At 40.5% G+C, this 26,090-nt stretch overlaps 1 protein-coding gene across 1 annotated transcript in view; it reads left to right on the top strand.

Moving 5' to 3' along the window:
• Positions 1-26,090, top strand: part of ZNF830 (zinc finger protein 830) — a 54,669-nt gene that overhangs the window by 13,922 nt on the left and 14,657 nt on the right. The window contains exons 5-6 of the mRNA XM_089689052.1: positions 470-699; positions 6,440-6,521. Coding sequence (XP_089545178.1) covers positions 470-699; positions 6,440-6,521 — 312 coding nt within the window. The remainder of the gene's footprint in view (positions 1-469; positions 700-6,439; positions 6,522-26,090) is intronic.

The following is a 26,090-nucleotide window of genomic DNA, read 5'->3' on the forward strand; positions in this document are numbered from 1 at the left end:
TTCTATAATTAAGAATGTTTAAAGAAAATTACAATGAGTGTTATGAGCACTTTACTGTCCCTGAGCATAGTTCTCCTGGGTGGTACCTCGGGCTATGAGGCATGACCCGGTCTGCTGACTATGTCTTAAGGGAGCAGGAAGAATACAGTATTAGGAGATACCTTCTGATTGACTTGGGCAGAAGTGGTGTTGGGAGAAACGAAGATCACTGGAAATAGTGTTGCATGAGCAGATAATTAAAAAAACTGTCCTGTTACTGAAGATGGCTAGAGGTAATGCCCTCTGTGCGTTGATGTGGCCTACAGAAACTAAAGCACACAGGTCACTGCCTGGGTTAAATTGTAAAATCCAGCAAGGCATGTGTCTTGCTTGAACGGCATACCAAAGCCCTGACCTGGAGCTTTGTCATGGTCTGCCTGCTGAAAGCACCTGTTGTAGGAAAACCTTGAGCTCTGTCTTTTCATCCTAGGCTTCCAACTGGCTTTTTTGAGAAGTCCGATCAACCATCTCATAAACAGACTACAGTTAATGTTGCAAGTCTTCAGTTGTTGGCAGGGGATTATGATGATGATAATAATGAGGACGAGGCGAAAGATGAGAAGCAAGAGGAAACAAGCTCAGCAGCACCATCCCCTATCATACACAAATCCGCAGAAATCCCATTGCCTCCACCAACAGCACATGATGGCCTCCCACCAGGTGTTTCTTATTTATATGTATATTACTGAAATACAGTTCTAGCCTTTAATATTTGTAATGTTTTGTAGGCAATGTAAGCTTGCAATTATCTGTAGTATTATCTTCTCTCACCTACACAAGTCATGTTTAACTAACATATTAAATGGCATATTGCACTGCTGGGCACAGGTGTTCTCCAGCATTCCTCTTATTCACAAATTTCTAACAAATTGGCTATATGCTAAACTCCTTTACAGTACGATAATATATTGTCATACTTCAAACAACATCAATCCTTGGAAAGAATAAACGTATTTTGTATGCAGCAAGGAAGTCAGCACTTTGACAAGTGTGAGAACTATGGATATTGGCAGATCAGTATATGGCTGTTTACGCTGGTTGATGGGAGTAGAGTGGATGGACACTGGTTTCAATGCCATACACATCATGTTCATCCATCTGCATGACTTCTAATAGAGGTGTGTAGAAGTGAATACGAGTTGAGTAGTGATTTGTCTCAATTCAGATCTATTTTATATGATGCAATAGGGACCTGCCTCTGTAAATCGTACATAGTGAAATTGAGCTGCACTTGATTATAGATGATTCATTTAATGCCATTTGAGGATGGATACTCAAAAAGTTTGTCTAATGTATATTGTGGATTAACAACTGAAATTGTTAGAAGTATGACAACATATTAGAGGGTTGTATTAGGGCTTGGTTTTAAAGGGTATGTGTAGCCAAAGTAAAAAACACAAAAATCGGCACAAGGGACATGACATGATTTACAGTCAGTAGGATTTGTCCCTTGTACCAATATTAGGTGATATTTTCCTCTTTCCATGCTCCTGCCACCCTCATCACCATAATCTTCTGGTGCGGTGGGGGTTAATAGAACTGTGGGCGCTCTCACTGGCTCTCCTCAAGAGTGCCCGACTATGCCCACATTTTATGCTCAGCACCAGCATTCATAGTAGCTTCTATGAATGAAACTTGATCTATGGATGGAGGATGGGTGGATGATAGCCCCACCCCCTCCATACGTAGGTCACACTTCATTCATAGAAGCTGTAGTATGGCTTATATGGATGGAGCAGCTGTGTGGAAAGGCTGGCCATTGTCGGGGACTCTTGATGAAAGCCTGCGACAATGGCTACAGTTTTATTAACCCCCACCACACCAGAAAGATTACAGTGGCATGGGTGGGGGGATTGGACAGATTTAGATTTCACCAAACAGTAGAGGCATCAACACAAGGGACAAATCCTACTGACTGTAAGTTATATTCTTTATGCTGATTTTTGTGTTTTTGGTATTTTGTTTTTCATTTTGGCTACACTTATACTTTTATATATACACAGTGTGTGTGTATGTATTTGTGTGTGATATACAGTTGTGTTCAAAATAATAGCAGTGTGTTGAAAAAAGTGAATAAAGCTCAAAATGTCTAATAGCTTTTATTTCCATCCACACAAATGCATTGGGAACACGACACATTCTATTCCAAATCAAAACGTGAAGAAAATATATCAAATTTGTGTTGTTCCTCTAAAAAAATGGAAGAAAAGTGAACATAAGACTGTTCAAAAAAATTGCCGTGTTTGTATTCTTCTTTACAAACTCAAACATTCACTATATAAACTGAAAAATGTTTGAAGATTTTGCTTTCCTTTGAATCACTTAATGAATATTTGGTTGTAGTCGCACTGTTTCTGAGAACTGCTGTACATCTGTGTTGCATGGAGTCAACCAACTTCTGGCACCTGTGATCAGGTATTCCAGCCCAGGATGATTGGACTACATTCCACAGTTCTTCTCTATTTCTTGGTTTTGCCTCAGAAACTGCATTTTTGATGTCACTCCACAAGTTTTCTATTGGATTAAGATCCGGGGATTTGGCTGGCCACTCCATAACGTCAATCTTGTTGGTCTGGAACCAAGATGTTGCATGTTTCCTGGTGTGTTTGGGGTCGTTGTCTTGTTGGAACACCCATTTCAAGGGCATTTCCTCTTCAGCATAAGGCAGCATGACCTCTTCAAGTATTCTGATGTATTCAAACTGATCCATGATCCCTGGTATGCGATAAATAGGCCCAACACCATAGTATGAGAAACATCCCCATATCATGATGTTTGCACCACCATGCTTCACTGTCTTCACAGTGTACTGTGGCTTGAATTCAGTGTTTGGGGGTCGTCTGACAAACTGTCTGCAGCCACTAGACCCAAAAAGAACAATCTTACTTTCATCAGTCCACAAAATGTTGCGTCATTTCTCTTTAGGCCAGTCAATGTGCTCGTTGGCAAATTGTAACCTCTTCAGCACATGTCTTTTTTTCAACAGTGGGACTTTGCGGGGGCTTCTTGCAGATAGCTTGGCTTCACATAGGCGTCTTCTAATTGTAACAGTACTCACAGGTAACTTTACACCTTCTTTGATCTTCCTGGAGCTGATTGTTGGCTGAGTCCTTGCCATTTTGGCTATTCTTCTATACATTCGAATGGTAGTTTTTCGCTTTCTTCCACGTCTTTCAGGTTTTGGTTGCCATTTTAAAGCATTTGCGATCATTTTAGCTGAGCAGCCTATCATTTTCTGCACTTCTTTATATGTTTTCCCCTCTCCAATCAACTTTTTAATCAAGGTACGCTGTTCTTCTGAACAATGTCTGGAACGACCCATTTTCCTCAGAATTTCAGAGAGAAATGCACTGTAACCAGCATGTACAACATTTGCTGCCTTCCTTCCTTAAATAAGGGCAATAATTGCCACTTGTTTTTCAAAGAATGAATGACCTCACTAATAGAACTCCACACTGCTATTATTTTGAACATGCCCCTTTCAATTAGTGATTCAATTACACAGAATCAGCAGCATGCATGTCATGACTATTGGGTCTGTTGGATTTCTATTACTCTACTACACCTGCTAGTAAATTATTTGCCATGTAGAAATATAATTTCTACCAAAAACAGTGATCAGGTTAGTGATGTCTGACTGCTGTTATTTTGAACACAACTGTATATTACTGATCAACCATAACATTATGACCACTGACAAGTAAACTGAATAACATTGATTATCTTGTTAAAATGGCACTTAAACCATGTGAGGGATATATTAGACAGCAGGTGAACATATTGTCTCTGAAGCGGAAGGATTTGAGTGACTTTGACAAGCACCAAATTGTAATTGCTAGACGACTGGGTCAAAAGCATCTCCAAAATGGTGGTTCTTGTGGACCCTACCAAAAGTGGTCCAAGGAAGGAAAACTGGTGACATGGTCATGGGCAGCTAAGGTTTATTGATGCAGGTAGGTAGCAAAGGCAAGCCTGTGTAGTCTGATCTGATAGAAGAACTACTGTAGCTCAAATTACTGAAAATGTTAATGCTGCTTTCAGTAGAAAGGTGTCAGAACACAGTTTGTTGTGTATGGGGCTGCGTAGTTGCAGAACCTTCAGGGTGCCCATGCTGACCCATGTGCACAGCCAAAAGTGCCTACAATGGGCATGTAAGCATCCAAACTAGACCACAGAGTAATGAAATGTGTCTGGGTTTCATGAATTCGAGAATAGTTTAGGGAACACAACTACAGGTTCAAGGTGTTGACTTAGCCTCCGAAGTCTTCAGATCTCTGTCCAGTCAAGTATCTTTGGGATGCACAGGAAAAACAAGATCCATGGAAGCCCTACCTTGCAACTTGACGGCTTGGTGCAAGATACCACAGCATGCCTTCAGAGGTCTAGTGGAGTACAAGTCTCTACAGGTTATGATGGATGATCATAATGTTATGGCTGATCGATGTATATATTACATATTATCACTCACTTTTTTTTTTTATAGTACATCTTGCCTGAACCAGTAAGGTATCGGTGTATATGTATGCTGGTGTACAGTTTTTAGAGCCACCAAACAGGGCTGCATATGACCTTCTAAATATGTACCCAGGTGAGCTCCTCTAGCAGTGTGTGTGTTTTATTTATTTATATATATATATATATATATATATATATATATATATGTATGTATGTATGTATGTATGTATGTATGTATGTATGTATATATATATATATTATTTATTTATTTATTTTTTTTGTAGCTGCACTTGAGCACTCACATGCAAGCCTATTTACACTGTACTGCACATAGCATGTATTACATTGCAGTACATGGATCACATGTTTTTTTTAAGCATGCTATGGTACGTTGAAAGCCCATTCATTTTGCCTCGATACAGCTCACGTTACCCTTTGTGTTTGACATGTTAATGTAATTTTCAGTCTTTTTAAAATGTAAGTTATCCTTTTAAATAAAACCTGGTGATCCTACCATGAATGTTCTTTCACAGGTACTTTCTGGTGTCTGTGCGCTGTCCCTGCTTTCAGTTGCGCCCCTGTGTTGTCATCTTAACACATGCTCCTCTGGTGCAGGCTATAAGTGACTGCGCTAGTGCTTATTGTGATGGCATGGTCTCCCATTGTAGTCAAGCGTATGTAGACAGAAAAGGACTGAAGGACACTACGGATCATAAATGTCTTCCAGTTAGGGTTTAGAGCTATGTAATACCATTTGCTGTTTTCTATAGATCTTTTTTTATGTTGCGTAGTTTTATTTTTGGTAATAACTTTTTTTTATGTATGTGTCCTAAATCACGCAAGAGTGTTTGCAATAGTAGTTCAGCACAAAATATAGCACTGCTCCTGTTTTAGCCTCCACAGGTCTGTGATGACCTTATCTTGCTGTTAAGCCAAAGATTTACATGCAGCTGTACTTTTCATCTATTTATTGTTTCCTAATTTTTAGTGATTAGTAATAACGGCGAAGAGTACTGTTTTTTAAAATATATTGCTATTGCACCATTGCATCTGGTTTATGTGGATCAAACTACAAACAACGAGAGATTGCTGCATGTTTAGTGTGTTTTTTTTTTTTTAAAGCCCAACTGCAGGAGTTTGAAAACAAATCTACCCTTGCAGTGGGGCCCCCTTGCATTACAAAGGTTAAATGCATTGTTATGTTCAGGGGGTAGGCACTTACCCTATTCTCTACTCTGACCCCCCTGGCATTGCCCTCTTCTTCCGATGCTCTGGGCTGGAGGCCATCTCACTGTCATCACTTACAATTCAGGGCTATTAAACCTGCAAAGGTATTTTTTGGGGGGCCTATTCTCAACACAGTGTTTGTGTGCTGAGATGAAATAACTCCAGATTGACTACCGCAGGATGATGTAACAATCAACATGGCCACAGACCTGACACCAAGAAGAAGTTGGAGAGAAGATGCCGCCAAGGGACCTTATAGACTTTGGATTGTTGGGAAGCGGGGGTTGAATATTTGCAGGGTTTAGGTCCACTTTAAAGCTTTGCCTGCACTATTCAACCTCAGTCCAGAGATTTCCCCAGTAGTACTTTTTCTGCTGCAAGATGTCTTCAGTCCGATTGTCAGAATCATTCAACCTACCTCCTCTGAGCCTCCTAGACCCACCTACGGAGTGACAGGAAAAGCAGCACAATTCTGTCACTCTGCTTTCTCTTCCTATCTGCATATATCTTGCTAGCACATGGACTGATTTGCTCCTTTCATTGCATCTTCGTGCTGTACAGGGACTACAATAGGCTGATACCACGTCAACCAGGCTTACATTTTAAAATACATTTATAAATACATTTAATAACGTATTAATGATTGTAGAGCTTCAGTAATTTGTTTCTTTTACATCTGCCTAGAGTTTGACTTTTACTATCTCCTTTCTCCCTGTAGATTTCTTTGATAGTAAGACACCTGTGGTCTCCCATTCTGGGTCTATTTTGAAAGCTGACATTCAAGAAAAACCGGTAGACAGGTAAGAGTTGTATTTCAATATACTAGCACTTATAATGCAATCATGCAAAACAAATCTCTACCATAATATCAAGGCCAAACTTGGTGGCAAATCCATCAATGTACTATCAATCTAAAACATGGGAAAACCTGTAAATTAAAAGACATGGCAGGTCAAATAAAAAAATGTGTAAACAAGTGAAAGATGGGTTTTATATTTCAATGGTTTTTAATAATTTTAATCAGTATAAAACAGAGGCAACAAAACACGCCCCCACAGGGGCTATCAACTGCACCGATAAGAAAAAACATAATAGAGAAACAGTGCTCTAACTCCAACAAGGCAGAAGGTACGCCCACGCAGGGGCTATCAATGGCACATAAGTTACAACAACATTAATGAAACTCTGACTATAACAACTAAAGGCAGCTGTCCACTGTCACCCAAAAACTAACAGAAAAAGGGAGAAAAAAGAAAGGGAAAAAGAGCAGGGGTCCAAGAGCGCCACCACCGAACGCCAATGCCAAACGCCATTACATCTCCATACTAGCCAGAGGGAGGGTGGGAAAGGCATATTGCAACCACGGTTCCCGTATTTTCGAACATTTACGTTGGGAGTCGTTGCATATACTTGATATCTGTTCATTGAGCATCATAGTGGTCATACGATCCCACACCCCCTGAAGAGGGACAAACGGACTCTTCCAGGCCTTACCAATTGTTCTAGTGGCCGATTAAAAACAAATAGGACGCCAACTTCTGCTGATGAGCCAAGAGGCCCGGTATGGGGCAATGAAGCAAGGCATACCGAGCATCCCGGCGTATAGAGAGATGAAACAAAGTGAAAAGGAGGCCAAACACACGAGACCAAAAACGAACCAGTCTTGGGCATGACCACCAGATATGCAAGACATCGACACGATGGCCACAACCCCGAAAACATCGATCACTACAGGCAGGGTTAGCCTGGGCTAAATGAGCCAGAACCCAATACCAACGAAACAATACCTTATAGGCTGCCTCCAGCGTGGACGTATTAAATGAGAAAGATGGGTTTTGAAAGACCTTGTCTGCAATTGTGGGAATAAAAGTGGGTAATGTTTGTTTGGCCCCTAATGAGCTATTCTGCTAGGCGTATAGTAAACCCCACAATGGGCTAAAAAGTGATGCAGCTTATGAATCCACACAATGCAGACCAACAGGAGTACAGTATATGTAAAGCATCCTTTCTGGTTAACACATGGAATAAACATAGCTTCCTAGGTTGTAGGTAAATATTGAATAACTTTTGCTGCTTAAAGAATTCTACTGTATCTTGCAGGCTAAGTAAAACTTCTGGCAAAAAGGGTATCTGCTTTACTGAACTGCAAACAAAAAAAAAGAAATGTTGGACAAAAGATGCAATATTGTTGAAAGGTTAAGTGTTTTGGGTCAAATGGAGAATTAATCAAAAAGTGTAACAGGCTATTAAAAAGTTGTTTATAAACTAAAATGTGGGTGGTCACAGCAAGCAACAGAATGTGTTTCTTATACTGTTTTGTATATGGATTAGTGACAACTGGTGCAACTTATACAGGTATTCCCTTGTGCTGCTAACTTCTGCTTTAGTTGAAGTCTTCCTCTTCTAATCCCCCCACCCCCAAGGCTGTAATCTTATGGTGAAGGATGAGCAGATGAATGAAAAGTCCAGCTTCTCCATTCATAGAGGTGTTTGTTTGTTTTTTATTTATAGACACTATAGTGCAACTTCTATGAATAGAGGAGGGTGGAATAATTTGTATTATGGATGAGTGCATGACAGGTCCCTCGATTCTGTTAACCCCCGCCACACTGTAAGAATATGAGGATAGGGGAAGAGGGATTGGAGAAGGATACGACGGATCCAGTGCTGGGACGAGGTACCGTACAGGGCAAAGATGCCAAACTGTGCTTCCCCCAAGATGTGTGAGCATCATGTTTTGGAAAAAATCCTTACTAGTATTGATCTCCTCCAGTAAATCCTTTTCTTAGCACGAATCCTCTTCCCTCTCCCTTAATCCTGTCATAGCACAAATTCCCCCTCTTAGCACATATCCCTTCTCTCCCAAATCCCACTTCTAGCACATATCCCCTCCCCCTCCCAAATTTTCCCTCTTAGCACGAGTCTCAACCCCCCCGAATCTCATCTTCTAGAACAAATACTCTCATTCTCAGCACAAAGCTTTGTTACTCCCCCTCTTCCACACTTAAACATACAGACCTCAGATGCAACACGACAGATGACTGGAATGTCCCTCCTCCTAGGCTCCTCCCCGTCCTGACAAAAGCAATCTAGAGAGTAGGTGGCTAAGGATGTAAATTAGCAGAAAGATGCAGATTCGGGGCGGGTAAGCAAACCCTGCACAGTTATGATCTGACAGCATTCTTGTGCTAACTCCTGTATGCAGGAGAGCTACACTGATGGGAGGAGCTGGAGGTGGGAGAGAGCACAGCCGTCACCTCCTTCTGGCTCCCTTGTACTCTCCAAATTTGGCTTGCCATTTCCAGCGCTAAGCTGACAGAAGTAGTGATGCTGCTGTCACTATTATTGTAAGCCTCTCACAGTGAGAATTCAGCATGTGACGCCTCGCCCCTCCCCCCCCCTTTCTCCTTGTTCCAAACCTGCCTGTATTCTTCAGAAGTGCTTAGTGAACTATAGTCGGGAAGTGCATACTGAGCACATTACTTGTTCATGTGCCTTTGGGACTGTATGTCTCAGCATTCCTAGTGCCATGCCCTATCTTCATAGGCTCGGCTTCAGGAGCTACATTTATTCTGCTAGATCAGGGGAGGATCATGGGGGGGCCCTGCTTTGCTATACTTTGGCTTTGGAGCTGCCTGAATGTGCAATGGCAATATAAGGAGGTAGTGCTGTAGCACCAGCCCAGAGCATGCATGCAGGGGTGCTCCATGGAACTCTGCAAGCAAATGGATCCACCCTAATAAAGGAAACCATAAAGGGAGGATTAGAGATGAGCGAATCGAACCAGGCGAACCGGAATTCGAGTCGAATTTCAGGAAATATTCGATTCGCGGCGAAACCGAAATTTTGCCTACTTCGGGTGCGCGAATCGAACATTTCCCGATCAGCCGGCAAAAGTGTCCCTGCAGTGAGCTCCGCTATTTCTGACAGTTCTCTGACAGAAGGAACACATGTTTAGCGGTTGAAACATTGTATCTATTAGTTTACATTTAGGATACAGATGTTTCAACCACTGTACATGTGAAGAAGCTGTGAGAGAACTGTCAGAAATAGAGGAACTCTGCACATACACTTTTTGCCGGCTTGGAATTATTCTTCTTTTCATCCTACTTCTTCCTCTTCCTCTTCTTCATCCTCAGAAGAAGAGGATGAGGATGAAGAAGAAGAAGAAGAAGTAGGATGAAAATAAGAATAATTCCAAGCCGGCAAAAAGTGTATGTGCAGAGTTCCTCTATTCTGCAGATACACTTAGAGGAGCTCTGCAGATACACTTAGAGGAGCTCTGCACATACACTTTTTGCCTGTTTGGAATTAATCTTATTTTCATCCTACTTCTTCTTCTTCTTCTTTATCCTCATCCTCAGAAGAAGAAGAAGAGGATGAAGAAGAAGAAGAAGAAGGATGAAAATAAGAATAATTGCAAGCCGGCAAAAAGTGTATGTGCAGAGTTCCTCTATTCTGCAGATACACTTAGAGGAGCTCTGCACATACACTTTTTGCCGGCTTGGAATTAATCTTATTTTCATCCTACTTCTTCTTCTTCTTCATCCTCATCCTCATCCTCAGAAGAAGAAGAAGAGGATGAGGATGAAGAAGAAGAAGAAGAAGAAGAAGTAGGATGAAAATAAGAATAATTCCAAGCCGGCAAAAAGTGTATCTGCAGAGCTCCTCTAAGTGTATCTGCAGAGCTCCTCTAAGTGTATCTGCAGAATAGAGGAACTCTGCACATACACTTTTTGCCGGAAACCGCTGTATGGAGGGAATGTCCCAGAACTGTCAAATAGTCTATTTCTGACAGTTCTGGGACATTCACTCCATACAGCTGTTTCATCCGCTGTATGGAGGGAATGTCATAGAACTGTCAGAAATAGACTATTAATGACAGTTCTGGGACTGTCCTTCCATACAGCGGTTGAAACATTGTATCTATTTGTTTCCATAAATGGATCCATTTATGGAAACAAATAGATACAATGTTTCAACCGCTGTATGGAAGGACAGTCCCAGAACTGTCATTAATAGTCTATTTCTGACAGTTCTATGACATTCCCTCCATACAGCGGTTGAAACAGCTGTATGGAGTGAATGTCCCAGAACTGTCAGAAATAGACTATTTATGACAGTTCTGGGACATTCACTCCATACAGCGGTTGAAACATTGTATCTATTTTTTTCCATAAATGACATTCTGCAGATACACTTAGAGGAGCGCTGCAGATACACTTTTTGCCGGCTTGGAATTATTCTTATTTTCATCCTACTTCTTCTTTTTCTTCTTATGAGGATGAGGATGAAGAAGAAGAAGTAGGATGAAAATAAGATTAATTCCAAGCCGGCAAAAAGTGTATCTGCAGCGCTCCTCTAAGTGTATTTGCAGAATGTCATTTATGGAAAAAAATAGATACAATGTTTCAACCGCTGTATGGAAGGACAGTCCCAGAACTGTCATAAATAGTCTATTTCTGACAGTTCTGGGCCATTCACTCCATACAGCTGTTTCAACCGTTGTATGGAGGGAATGTCATAGAACTGTCAGAAATAGACTATTAATGACAGTTCTGGGACTGTCCTTCCATACAGTGGTTGAAACATTGTATCTATTTGTTTCCATAAATGTATCCATTTATGGAAACAAATACATACAATGTTTCAACCGCTGCATGGAAGGACAGTCCCAGAACTGTCATTAATAGTCTATTTCTGACAGTTCCATGACATTCCCTCCATACAGCGGTTGAAACAGCTGTATGGAGTGAATGTCCCAGAACTGTCAGAAATAGACAGAAACTGTCACAGAACTGTCCTTCTTCTCATCCTTCTCCTTCTTCTCATCCTTCTCCTTCTTCTCATCCTTCTCCTTCTTCTCATCCTTCTTCTCATCCTTCTTCTCATCCTTCTTCTCATCCTTCTTCTCATCCTTCTTCTCATCCTTCTCCTTCTTCTCATCCTTCTCCTTCTCCTTCTTCTCATCCTTCTCCTTCTTCTCATCCTTCTTCTCATCCTTCTCCTTCTTCTCATCCTTCTCCTTCTCCTTCTTCTCATCCTTCTCCTTCTCCTTCTTCTCATCCTTCTCCTTCTCCATCTTCTCATCCTTCTCCTTCTCCTTCTTCTCATCCTTCTCCTTCTCCTTCTTCTCATCCTTCTCCTTCTCCTTCTTCTCATCCTTCTCCTTCTCCATCTTCTCATCCTTCTCCTTTTCCTTCTTCTCATCCTTCTCCTTCTGCTTCTCCTTCTCCTTCTTCTCATCCTTCTCCTTCTTCTCATCCTTCTCCTTCTTCTCATCCTTCTCCTTCTCCTTCTTCTCATCCTTCTTCTTCTCATCCTTCTCCTTCTTCTCATCCTTCTCCTTCTTCTCATCCTTCTCCTTCTCATCCTTCTCCTTCTCCTTCTTCTCATCCTTCTCCTTCTTCTCATCCTTCTCCTTCTTCTCATCCTTCTCCTTCTTCTCATCCTTCTCCTTCTCCTTCTTCTCATCCTTCTCCTTCTCCTTCTTCTCATCCTTCTCCTTCTCCTTCTTCTCATCCTTCTCCTTCTCCTCATCCTTCTCCTTCTCCTTCTCCTCATCCTTCTCCTTCTCCTTCTTCTCATCCTTCTCCTTCTCCTTCTTCTCATCCTTCTCCTTCTTCTCATCCTTCTCCTTCTCCTCATCCTTCTCCTTCTCCTTCTGCTTCTTCTCATCCTTCTCCTTCTCCTTCTTCTCATCCTTCTCCTTCTCCTTCTTCTCATCCTTCTCCTTCTTCTCATCCTTCTCCTTCTTCTCATCCTTCTCCTTCTTCTCATCCTTCTCCTTCTTCTCATCCTTCTCCTTCTTCTCATCCTTCTCCTTCTCCTTCTTCTCATCCTTCTCCTTCTTCTCATCCTTCTCCTTCTTCTTCTCATCCTTCTCCTTCTTCTTCTCATCCTTCTCCTTCTTCTTCTCATCCTTCTCCTTCTTCTTCTCATCCTTCTCCTTCTTCTTCTCATCCTTCTCCTTCTTCTTCTCATCCTCCTTCTTCTTCTCATCCTTCTCCTTCTTCTCATCCTTCTCCTTCTTCTCATCCTTCTCCTTCTTCTCATCCTTCTCCTTCTCCTTCTTCTCATCCTTCTCCTTCTCCTTCTTCTCATCCTTCTTCTCCTCATCCTTCTCCTTCTCCTTCTTCTCATCCTTCTCCTTCTTCTCATCCTTCTCCTTCTCATCCTTCTCCTTCTCCTTCTTCTCATCCTTCTCCTTCTTCTCATCCTTCTCCTTCTCCTTCTTCTCATCCTTCTCCTTCTTCTCATCCTTCTCCTTCTCCTTCTCCTTCTCTTTCCTCATCTCCAAGGGCATTTAAATTAAAGGTACAGTGTTCTGCACTAATTTAAAGGCTCTCTGAAGCCTAGAAACCCTTTTTATAAGTCATCTTCGTAGCGAAGAAATTCGCATCGAATCGAATTTCACACTGGAATTCGCCGAATCAGCCGAATCGAATTTTTGAGAAATTCGCTCATCTCTAGGGAGGATGTTAGGAGGTCAGAACTATATGTATTTTAATAAAAAATGTTTAGTATTTTGCAATATCTTCCAGGAAGGTTGTGGTGTTTTTCAGTGGCTGCAGCGATGTTTTATAATTCCCGGCTGCGGTATACACTGTTTGTAGCAAAGTCTGAGAAGCAATAAGGCTATGAGAAAACGTGTATGAGCTCTCCCAGCATGTTACTGATCTACTTCCAAGAACTCCTACAGTGTCTCCATATGTCTGTTCAGTTTTACTGTAAAATGTTACAGGGGAGAAAAACAAGGGCAGCAGTTTCTGATACTTATATCATTAGATTTGTTCATAAAATTTAAAGGAAGAAAGAACACAAAAGAATAGAAATGGACTCTAGTGACTATTGCATTCCTTGTGTGCTTTTAAAACATTTTTTTTTACAGAGAATTAAAGATAAAACATTACTCTCTTTTCAGGTTATCCACTTTTTTGGAGAGTTCATTTATTTTTATAAATAGTTTTCAAATAATCACTTTTCCAAAAACTGTGAAGCAGATTAAAAAAACTAGTTAAAAGGAATAATATGAATTAATATGCTTGTATTACACTCCTGCTTCCACCCACAGTGCCTAGACTGTGTGGACAGTTTTTCCTGAACATCTGGTATCAGAGCCAAAACTTTCTCCCATAATGAATGGCTGATTGGGCATAGCCACCAAATGTGAGCATGGGTCACTCTCATCCCACAGGATCTCCAACAAAGAGGGGATACTTTGGGAAACAAGTCTGATTTTTGTTTATAATCAGATATTATGTACAATTAATTTTTTTCAAAGATGAATAGGAATTGATATATTCAATTGGGAAGCTGTCATCATCCATTATAGAACAGTAATATTCCCAAGGGACAGTTCACTCACTTCATTGTAATTGTGTGTTCGAGGATGATTATCATAAACAGGCTGCTATATTGAAAAATAGATTAGTGCAGAAAAGATATTCGGTGTCAATAAACAAGACCATTGAACAGGTGTCGCAGTTGGATCGGGCTACCTTAATAGAATATAAAGAACCAGATGAGAGATGGAATAACAATGCAGAGTGGGCTTTTTTACCAGTTATAATTATCAATATATAGGAGATAGTACATATTTAATGATCATTGGTATATTTTATAGAAAGATAAAGTATTGAGACCTCATCATTCAAAAGACCCCAGTGTATTTATAGGGAGAATATACCGCTTTGCAATATGATTGGGCGTAATATAAAATGTCACAATTTGATGATAAAGTTTTTTTTGATATGTGGACATTTTTCCAGCTAGGAGACGAGCCCAATTCTTTTCTGCTGGTAATAGGAAGTGTGTTTTTTTTTTTTTTAAACTTTTTATGGCATGAGAATTCAGTTGACAGAATACAAAAATTTGCATTGTGAAAAGTATGCAAAGTGACAATATCTCACTATGGAGCAATATAACACATTTATGTATTTCAGGTACTCATAAAGCGCTGTCAATTTATGCAGCGCTGTACATATATGTTGTACATTCACATCAGTCCCTAACCCTCAAGGGGCGTACAATCTAAGGTCCCTAACTTACGTTCATACATACACATAGTAGGGCCAGTTTAGGCAGGATCCAACTGACCTACCAGCATGTCTTATAGTCAATGAACAGAAACACCTTAACAAACTCCTGTCTCCTGTTTGTTCATCTATATGGTGATCAAAGGGTACAGTATAAGAACCAAAAAAGTGCAATCAAACCTCCCACAGATACTTCACTTTTAGACATGTAAACATCAACTATTGAAGGTTATAGTTTGGGCTGAGTTACACCACACGTCCCAGATCTAATAATATTTACGAGGGCAACCCCTATGTTCGTATATATTTTTTTCATAAGGGAGAATTTAGTTAACAGCATTAATCCACTGATTGGGGAAGAGATCTGCATCCACTTAAGTGCAATCTATTTCTGCGTCAAAAATAAGGTTTCTTTAAGAAATATCCTGACAGTTCTAGGCCAGAGTTTTTTGTCATGTAACCCTAAAAGACACGGTTTGGGAGTGAGCAGGACTGGAGCAGTAAGCAGGTTGTTTAGCAAGTTTGTGACTCCTTTCAAGTAATTAGCTCTAATTGGGCATGCCCAAATTAAAAAAAATATACTCAGCTCCTTGTTCTACAAATCGCAATTTCAAGTGGAGGTATGGCCCATAGCAAGTAAGCAAAATGAGGTGAGATATGTTTGATGAATAATATAGAGTTGAATAGGTTTGTTATTGGCTATGGGTGAAACATGACATCCAGAATGTCTGGACATATAGATTGCCATTATGCTTTAGCGGGCAATGGTGCAGCACATATTTTGCCATTCAGTAAATAATACAGTAAAGAAATTAACCCTTTAAGGCTTTAGGGTCTGAGCACTCCTATCAGGATAGTTAGAAAGCTTGTGGTTGTGGATCTTGAATTAGACCCATAGAGCATGCCAAAGCTGCAGATACAGATAGAAGGATGTAAGAGAGAGATCATATTACCTGTGTAAATGGTCAAAGGAATAGATAATCCCATTATTGTATATATCCAACAGTGTTTTTAGGCCCTTCCGTTTCCAAAAAATAGAAATCGAGGAAGGTGAGCAACTGAGTAAAAGCAGGGTTATCCCATAGGGCAGTGGAGTATATGAATAGGAGGTACGTTTTGGAGCTTTACATTCACACAGATCTGGCTAGGGTTAATATAGGCAGTTTGACTCTAGGTAAAGAGGAAAGAGGGTTTCCAAGCCTACAATGAGCCTCTCCACTGTCAGAGCTGAAATAAGATGGACCTCTACAATTTTGGGAGAGTGAAGTGTTACGCAAGTATGTAGATGTGCTAATTGTCCAAATATACTTCCGACAGAGCAATTCCTGGCCGTAAGGTCATCTGTTTTAATTTACATCTGGAATTCTGCCAAATAAATGCAGTGAATAGTGAATTCAAGATTCATATTAAAGGATAAGTGCACTTTTCTGAACATGTTATAGGGTGTAACATGTGCAGCATCAGAACTCCCCCCCCCCCCCGCTCCTTGTGGCAGCGAGCTGGGGATTTTCTTCCCATTCTCGCTGCCACAAATAAGAGAGAGCTTAGCTGGTGCACAACCACATCATCGATTCACAGATCTCTGTAAATCAATGAACTACAAGTACCGACAGTCTTTGCAGCTGTCGGCTAGTAGTTCTCAATTAACTACCATGGCATTCTTGAGTCTGCAAGATGTATGGGCAGACAGATTACACTGACAGTCATCAGGAGACCTGCATGGCACCAGCTATCTGCTCATCGCTGGTGCAATGCTTTCCAGGTGCCCAATACAAGAAATAGTAAATGCACATTTTTTTACCTGCAAAAAAAAGTAGTTATTTTTTGTAAAAGGTGAGGGTCCTGCATGTATAGAACAATATCGTCGGCAAAGAGGCCAATATTGTCTGTCCTGTCCCCAGTGGTTATACTTCTGAAAAGTGAGGACTGCTGAAACCTCAATGCTAAGGGTTCATTCACTATTGATATCTTTTTTGAGGGGCCAATGGAAATCCCTGTCACATCCCTCTATATACACCCTGTTCCAAATGATTATGCAAATTCTATTTAAGTGTCACAAAGATGAAATCTTTTGTTTTTCAGTTTAACTCATGGATGACATTGTGTGTCAGGGCTCTTTTGATCACTGAAAACAATCTCGGACACCTGTAATAATTAGATTGGCAGGTGAGCCCAATTTCAGGAAAAACTACTAAAGGAGGGTGTTCCACATTATTAAGCAGAGCACCATTTTCAAGCAATATGGGGAAGAAAAAGGATCTCTCTGCTGCCGAAAAGAGTGAAATAGTTCAATGCCTTGGACGAGGTATAAAAACATTAGATATTTCACGAAAACGTAAGCGTGATCATCGCACTATTAAGAGATTTGTGGCTAATTCAGAGCACAGACGGGTTCGTGCAGATAAATGCACATTGAGGAAGATTTCTGCCAGATCCATGCATCGGATCAAGAGAGCAGCTGCTAAAATACCATTACATAGCAGCAAACAGATATTTGAAGCTGCTGGTGCCTCTGGAGTCCCACGGACATCAAGGTGTAGAGTCCTCCAGAGTCTTACAACTGTGCATACACCTTCTATTCGGCCACCACTAACCAATGCTCACAAGCAGAAACGGCTGCATTGGGCAGAAAAATACATGAAGACTAATTTTCAAACAGTCCTGTTCACTGATGAGTGCCGTGCAACCCTGGATGGTCCAGATGGATGGCGTAGTGGATGGTTGGTGGACGGCCACCCTGTTCCAACAAGGCGGCGATGTCAGCAAGGCGGTGGTGCAGTCATGTTTTGGGCCGGAATCATGGGAACAGAGCTGGTCGGCCCCTTTAGGGTCCCGGAAGGTGTAAAGATGACCTCTGCAAAGTATGTGGAGTTTATGACTGACCACTTTCTTCCCTGATACAGAAGGAAGAACTATGCTTTCCGTAATAAAATCATCTTCATGCATGACAATGCACCATCTCATGCTGCAAAGCATACCTCTGCATCAATGGCTGCTATGGGGATAAAAGGAGAGAAAGTCATGGTGTGGCCTCCATCCTCCCCTGACCTCAATCCTATTGAGAACCTTTGGAGCATCCTCAAGCAAAAGATCTATGAGGGTGGGAGGCAGTTTACATCCAAACAGCAGCTCTGGGAGGCTATTCTGACATCTTGCAAACAAATTCAAGCAGAAACTTTCCAAAAACTCACAGGTTCAATGGATGCAAGACGTGTGAAGCTGCTATCAAATAAGGGGTCCTATGTTACAATGTAACGTGACCTGTTAAAATGTTTAAAAATTTTAAATGTTGTTAAAAGTTTGATTGAAATATCTTTTGATTTCAGTAAATATGCTGCAAACACAACAAATGACAATTTTCAGTTCTTTACAACCTATAAAGTGTTTTGAAACTTACTGTGCGGAATAACTTGGAACAGTGCATTGTAAGTGTTTTTATGTTTAAAAAAAATCCTGTTATTAGGAGGTTTGTTCAATAAAATGTGATTTGTACTCTTAATAGCTGATAACATGAGAATTATGCTGACTGTTATTTACATCAATTATTTAGGTAAATGAGAAAAATATAATTTGCATAATAATTTGGAACAGGGTGTAGAGTTAACTGGGGGAGATATTATTCCATTTACCAGAAGATTAGAGCAGGCGTATGCATATAGAATGGAAACCTATCTTCTAGAATTCTCCCCAAAGCCAAAATGTCTTTCATAGCTTGTAAGAATATACATAAATAAACATAAATAATCCAGGGGCGCTGTGACCAGCTATTAAGTGAAACACATTCTCCAGTGATAGAATGTAAAATGAAATAATATAAAGTGAAAATAAGGCAATTGTGATATAAATCAATCAATTATTGTGAAGATAAAGTCCATCATAACATGTATATGTCACTTTCAGTGTTGTAATCTTATATTCCCAAATCAAAATCACCACGTGCTCGTGAAACAGCCTTCCCATTTGGATATACACTCACCATACGTGCATGCCTTCCACTCTCATGGTCGGCGTGTGTCGCTTTTTGAAATTTCCAACTGTAGTATCACCATGTAAACTTCATAATATCCATAAATCTCATTACTCTTCTCCGCCAGATATCATGGTCATGTAAAAGTAAGAGATAAACTCCAATGGTACAGTAACTAATATCCTCTATTTTATTAAATAAGTAAAAAGTCACTCACAAAATATACTAGTAACAATGCTTGTTATAATCCAATATAGTAAGATACGTGTGTCATGCTCTCACCACCGCCGGATCCCACAAAATGGTGCTCCTGCGTCCTTTCCGGTTCGCAACATCATTTCCGGTCACCACACAGCCTCACCTTGATGCATTTCATCACTTCTGACTTAGTCATAGGGATGGCTGTACGGCACGGCGACACTCGCTTTATTTGCCCTCCTCATTCCTGCCATTGGTCAATCGCTAACAATGGGCAAAACCACTCACAGTCACCCATTTAAATGGATATCTCACCACACTACTGGTCAGTTGGTATAATACAAAATTAACCCTCAAAGGGAGTTACCATAATGGCCTAAATATTAGTTAGCAACAGTAGAGAGTTACATAAAGTGGTTAAGTTAACCACTTTTCATAACAAGGATTCATTATCAATAGATTAACAAGGTGTGTGTGTGTGTGTGTATATATGTATATATATATATATATATATTATTATTATTACTACGAGTTTATATAGCGCCAAAGGGTTTGCTCAGCGCTGTACAATAGGATATATATATATATATATATATATATATATATCTATCTTGGTAATCTATTGATGATAAGTCGTTGTTATAAAGAGTGGTTAACTTTAAAGTGGTTAACCACTTTATGTAACTCTTTACTGCTGCTAACTAATATTTAGGCCATTATGGTAACTCCCTTTTGAGGGTTAATTTTGTATTATACCAACTGACCAGTAGTGTGGTGAGATATCCGTTTAAATGGGTGACTTTGAGTGGTTTTGCCCATTGTTAGCGATTGACCAATGGCAGGAATGAGGAGGGCAAATAAAGCGAGTGTCGCCGTGCCGTACAGCCATCCCTATGACTAAGTCGGAAGTGACGAAATGCGTCAAGTTGAGGCCTGTAGTGTGGTGAGATATCCGTTTAAATGGGTGACTGTGAGTGGTTTTGCCCATTGTTAGTGATTGACCAATGGCAGCAATGAGGAGGGTACATAAAGACAGTCGCCGCACTGTACAGCCATCCCTATGACTAAGTCAGAAGTGATGAAACGTGTTAGATGAGGCTGTGCGGCAACCGGAAGTGATGCAGGAGTGCCATTTTGTGGGATCCGGAGGTGGTGAGAGCATGACACGCATATCTTACTATATTGGATTATAACAAGCGTTTTTACTAGTATATTTAGTGAGTGGCTTTTTACTTATTTAATAAAAGAGGATACTGGTTACTGTACCATTGGAATTTATCTCTTACTTTTACATGACCATGATATCTGGTGGAGAGGAGTAAGGAGATATATGGAGACTATGAAGTTTATATGGTGATACTACAGTTGGAGATTTCATAAGCGATACATGCTGACCATTCGAGTGGAAGGCACATGGGTATGGTGAGTGCATACCCAAAAGGGAAGGCTGTTTCGTGAGCACGTGGTGATTTTAGTTTGGGAATATTAGAAGATTACAACGCTGAAAGTGACATATACATGTTATGATGAACTTTATTTTCACGTTAATTGATTGATTTATATCACATGATTGCTTTATTTTCACTTTATTTTATATTATTTCATTTTACATTCTATCACTGGAGAATATGTTTCACTTAATAGCTGATCACAGCGCCACTGGATTATTTGTTTATTTATGTATAGTCTATTCATTTAAAGTGGCAGCAGTGGTCATTATTTGTTAATTATTGAGATGATTCATTTGAGCATGCATTCAACGCAAGGGTTTTTGGTTGTGTTTTATAGCTGGTAAGAATGACCATTCTATACAATTGAAAGCCTTGGTAGAGAGGCCAGGGCACTTTGATTCAGGTGCAAACTCACGCATTTGCGCTAGTATTGTCATTCTACGTATTTTTCTAGATGTAAATTTGCCAGGCAATAGGCCAGGTTGATCAACGTGTATAATAGAAAGAATTGTCTAATTGAGCCTCTTAATGAGAACCTTAGATAGTATTTTGTGATCAGTGTTTTTAATAATGACATTGGCCAGTAGAACGCACAGTCTACTGGATCTTTATCCAGTTTAGGCAACAATATTACTGTGGCTGTATATATTGAAGGAGGGAGCTCATTTTGCTGAAAGGCTGTTGCATATACTTTAGTCAGAATTGGAGCGATAATATCTCTGTATCTAATATACTGCAGACCTCTAGAGGGATACCATCTGGACCTGAGGTTTTACCAGTCGCCAAAGAGGAAATGGCATTCCTAATCTCATCATCAGAAATCTCTTTATCAAGGAGGGCAATCGGTTCCTCCGAGAGGGTAGGGAAGGTTAAACCTGAAAGGTAATCATCTATTTAAGCAGTCGTGTGCGTGTCAGGAAAGATGCATACATGGCAGTAAAAAATGATTGAAATCTAGATCGTATTCCGGCTGCTGAATCAACAAGCATCCCCTCTTCATCTTTATTTTTGGGATTGTAATGGTGGAGACTTGTTGTCTTGCAAGGATAGCTAGCAATTCACTAGACTGATTGCCGTGTTCAAAATAGCATTGGTTCTTAAAAAATAACTTACATTTTGCATTTATGTGGAGACGACCATTTTTCCCAGCATAACCTGTACAGATTAGAGATAAAGTTCGCCTTAGCCTGTAGAAAATCTTTAGTGTCCTTCTATCTAGTAACCTGTTTGATAAAGGAAATGGTGGAATTCAATGCCCCTTGCATGAAAACATTGAAAGCATCCCAAAAGCTACCACTTGTGCAGTGATTCCCATGTGCTTCCAGAAATATTGTAAGTTGATCCGATATGGGGTCATTGGATCCGATCTGAGATCCGAAAGGGGTGAATCCTCTATGTGGGTTGGAGTCCAGAAGGGACAATAGGAGCAGCAGAGTTGAGTGGTCAGAGAATCCATGTGGGAGGTAAGTAATGGAATACACCTTAGGCAGAATTTTGTTTTGTCTCAACATTAAGTCGATTTGGGAGAGACTGCCCCTACCCAGTGCTGACTAGGAGTACATTCTGGCCTGGGGAGATTTAAATCTCCATGAGTCCGATTAGCCAATTTCAGCAAGCAGGCATGTAAAGGTATTAGAGCTAGAAACCTGGGAGAGAGGGATCCCCGTGCCTATCCAGAACTGGACCCAACAGCATATTAAAATTTCCCATTCACAGGACATATGCATCTGGGTATTGAGCCACAAATGTCATCGCTTCTCTCAATACATGCGAAGTAGTAGGAGGGGAATTGTAAATACCCAATATCACAATTGGCATAGAGTAAAGCTTAGAATAAACAAAAGTATACCTGCCCTCCAAATCTGTTTTATCTCTGACACAGTCCCAGAGTATGAAGTGAAGCACTAGCAGGGACACTCACCTAGAGAACGAAGCAAGGCATTCATAAAGAATTCAAGTGCTCTTTTGTAAGGTGGGCTTCTTGTAGACAAGTAATTTTGGCCTAGGAATGGCCTATGGTGGCAAAGACTTTTATACATTTAAGTGGTTTACCCAACCCATGGACATTCCATGATGGTATACTGCATTGGTCTGCCATAGTGATATTTGGTTAGCTGTAAGGAGTCTGTGGAGGTAAGTACATGAGGATGCATCACAAACCTGTATTGCAGTGACTGGAGACAATAACCAAATAGGACCATGTGAGGTCCATAACATATTGGCTGTGCAGAACCAACCTCAAGAAGAACAAACCATTTAAGATAAACAATGGGGCATTGTTAGCATAACGCGTATGCATGTTGGCAAAACGCAGGTTCGTCATTCTCTAAAGTTCCAAACTATTGTGAGGTCTCAAAGGAGGAGACAAAGGCAGCAGAATTGTAATACAAGATACAAGTCCCAACATAAAGAGCAGTGGTATAAATTTGCTGGTACAGACCTCTTTCTGAGGAGCACGGTAAAGTAGTACAAAGCCATTGCTTCATGAAGTTGCTGGGGTTTTGGGCTTCTGCTTGTTCAGGAAGCCCGACGCTTCTGATGATGTTGTGCTGCATGTGGTTTTCAAGGTCACCGCTTTCTAGTACCAAAAGGATATTTGCTTTTCACCCGCTGACACCTTGCTAGGGATGGGTGCAAACTCATATTCCAAAGTGGATAATTGTCTCTGTCTCCTGGATCTCCTGGAACTCTGTCTCCTGGATGTTTTGCACCTCTTGCCACAGGAGGCTTATATCCACCTTTTTTTTTCTTCCATCTTCCTTGTCAGCGTCGTATTACAAGCTTGTATGGCTGCCAGCAATTGTGTATTCACTTGTTCTAGTGTGAGTTTGGGTTGCTTATTAGAGTGAGAAGGAGCAGCCTTCTGTGTTTCAGCAGCCACATGTTCTTATCTCCTTGTATGTGGAGGGCTGCAGCCGTCATCTTGTTTCTCGGAACAGGCGAACTTCCTCAACTGCTTCTCTGCATGCTCTTGCCGATTACAGCTCATCATAGCAGTTGGGTACTGAGAGTGTGATCCACTAAGGATGCTCAGGATGCTGGCATGTATGTTGGCAAAATAGGAAGACAACTGAGAATAATATTATTATGCGATCTGAATTTACACTTTGCGCACAATTAGGCAAGTGAATATTTTGACCAAATCATCATTTTTATGCATTTTGTCCAACTCCAAGCTGTATACCAATACCTATTGGATTTAGGCATATCAGGTGATGTGTATTTGTGTAATGAGGGAGGGTGTGACCTAAGGACATCAACACCCTATATCAAGGTGTGTATAATTATTAGGCAGCTTCTTTTCCTCAGGCAAAATGGGCCAAAAAAGAGATTTTACTGACTCTGAAAAGTCAAAAATTGGAAAGTCTTTCAGAGGGATGCAGCACTCTTGAAATTGCTAAGATATTGGGGCTTGATCACAGAACCATCAAACGTTTTGTTGCAAATAGTCAACAGGGTTGCAAGAAACGTGTTGAGAAAAAAAGATGCAAATTAACTGCCAAAGATTTGAAGAGAATCAAACGTGAAGCTGCCAGGAACACATTATCCTCCAATGTTGTCATATTCCAGGACTGCAACCTGCCTGAAATGCCCAGAAGTACAAGGTGTGCAGTGCTCAGAGACATACCCAAGGTAAGGTAGGCTTAAACCTGATCACCACTGAACAAGACACATAAGTTGAAACGTCAAGATTGGGCCAAGAGATATCTAAAAACAGATTTGTAAAAGGTTTCATGGACTGATAAGGTGAGCGTGACTCTTGATCGACCAGATGGATGAGCCTGTGGCTGGATCAGTAACGGGCAAAGAGCTCCACTTCGACTCAGACACCAACAGGATGGAGTTATGGTATGGGCTGGTATTATTAAAGATGAGCTAGTTGGACCTTTTTGGGCTGAAGATGGACTCAAGATCAACTCCCAAACCTACTGCCAGTTTTTAGAAGACACTTACTTCAAGCAGTGGTACAGGAAAAAGTCTGCATCTTTCAAGAAGACCATGATATTTATACAGGGCAATGTTCCATCGCATGCATCGAAATAGTCCACTGCATGGCTAGCCAGTAAAGGCCTCAAAGATGAAAGAATGCCATGGTCCCCTTCCTCACCTGACCTAAACCCTATTGAGAACTTGTGGGTCCTTCTGAAACAGATTTACAGTGACCAGTACACCTCTCTGAACAGTGTCTGGCATGCTGTAGTTGCTGCCGCACAAAAAGTTGATCGTCAACAGAAAAAGCTGAGAGACTCTATGAATAGAAGGCTTATGAATGTTATTGAAAAGAAGGGTGGCTATATTGGTCACTGATTTTTGTTTTTCTATTTTTTACTGTCAGAAATATGTTATTTGTAAATTTTGAGTTGTTTATTATTCTCACTTTAACAGATGAAAATAAAGAAGTGAGATGGGAACATTTTAGTTTTTAATTTAGTTGCATAATAATGCTGCACACTAGTAGTTGCCCAACAATTGCGCACAAATAGATGTTCTCCTAAGAAAGCCGAAACCTCACTTTTTTACTTTCTTAAATATTTAGGTTTGAGGTTTATTAACATTTTGAATTGACCAAGAGCACTGTAGATTTTCAACAATTAAATTAATCCTCAAAAAAGCAACTTACCTAATAATTGTGCACACAGTGTATATGTGAGGACAGCAGTCTGGAGTGGATTATTAACCACTTTCCGACCGGCCATTGTATATAAACGGCCGGACGATGGCACTGCAGGGTCGGGTGGCCGTTTATAAATGGCCTCCCCGCACCCTGCTTGTGCGCGCTCCCTAGGAGCGCGCAGCACTGCGATCCAGTGCCCGCTGTGTCCTCCGGACACAGTGAAACACCGATCGTTGGACGGGACCTCTGTACGAGGTCCCGATCATGTGATCACTGATTGGCCAATCAGTGATCACATGCAAAGTAGTAAGCAAGATGTCACATCATTGCTTACTACGTGTGAAATCTGTGAATGATCACAGAGGTCACATGGTACAATGCTATTCACAACAGCCTTGTACCATGTGACAAGCTGTGACCAATCACAGCTCACTCAGTACTTCTCAATGGCTGCAAGAATGCAGACAGAGAGAGAAATGATTGCTTTTACATCCTATATGGGTGTAAAAGCAATCAGTGTAAAAAAAAAAAAATCATCACCCCCCAAAAGTAGTACAGTGTCTAGTACTGTACATACTGTACTGCTAGGGTGACCGTATGTAAAAAAAAAAAAAAAAAAAAAGTTTAATAATTATAATTTTTGGTTATAAACTAATTTTGGCTTTTTTTTTTTTTTTTACTAAAAAGATAATGGAATACATTTTGGCCAAGATTTATGATGAAATATTATTTATTTGCAAAATTTTATAAGAAAAACACTTTTTTAAAAAAATGTTTGGACATTTACATAGCAAAAAAAATAAAAATCCCAGCGGTGAATAAATACCACCAAAATAAAGTTTTATCTGTCTCAAAAAAATGGTAAAAAATTCATATGGGTACAGCGCTGCATGACCGCGCAATTGTCATTCAAAGTGTGATAGCGATGAAAGCTGAAAATTGCCCTGGACAGGAAGGTGGTAAAAGTGTCCGGACTGGAAGTGGTTAAAAAACACTTCTAGACCTTCCAATAATTTGGGGGTCTGTTGTGGCTGTGAGCTGCTTTTGTGGGACTTATCACTGGGTGTTTTGACCTTCATTTTGTCAGCACAATGGTGGCT

Source organism: Staurois parvus, unplaced genomic scaffold (genome assembly GCF_062004578.1).
Source record: "Staurois parvus isolate SC_StPar_1 unplaced genomic scaffold, SC_StPar_1.0 ptg000468l, whole genome shotgun sequence".
Classification (NCBI taxonomy): Eukaryota; Metazoa; Chordata; class Amphibia; order Anura; family Ranidae; genus Staurois; species Staurois parvus.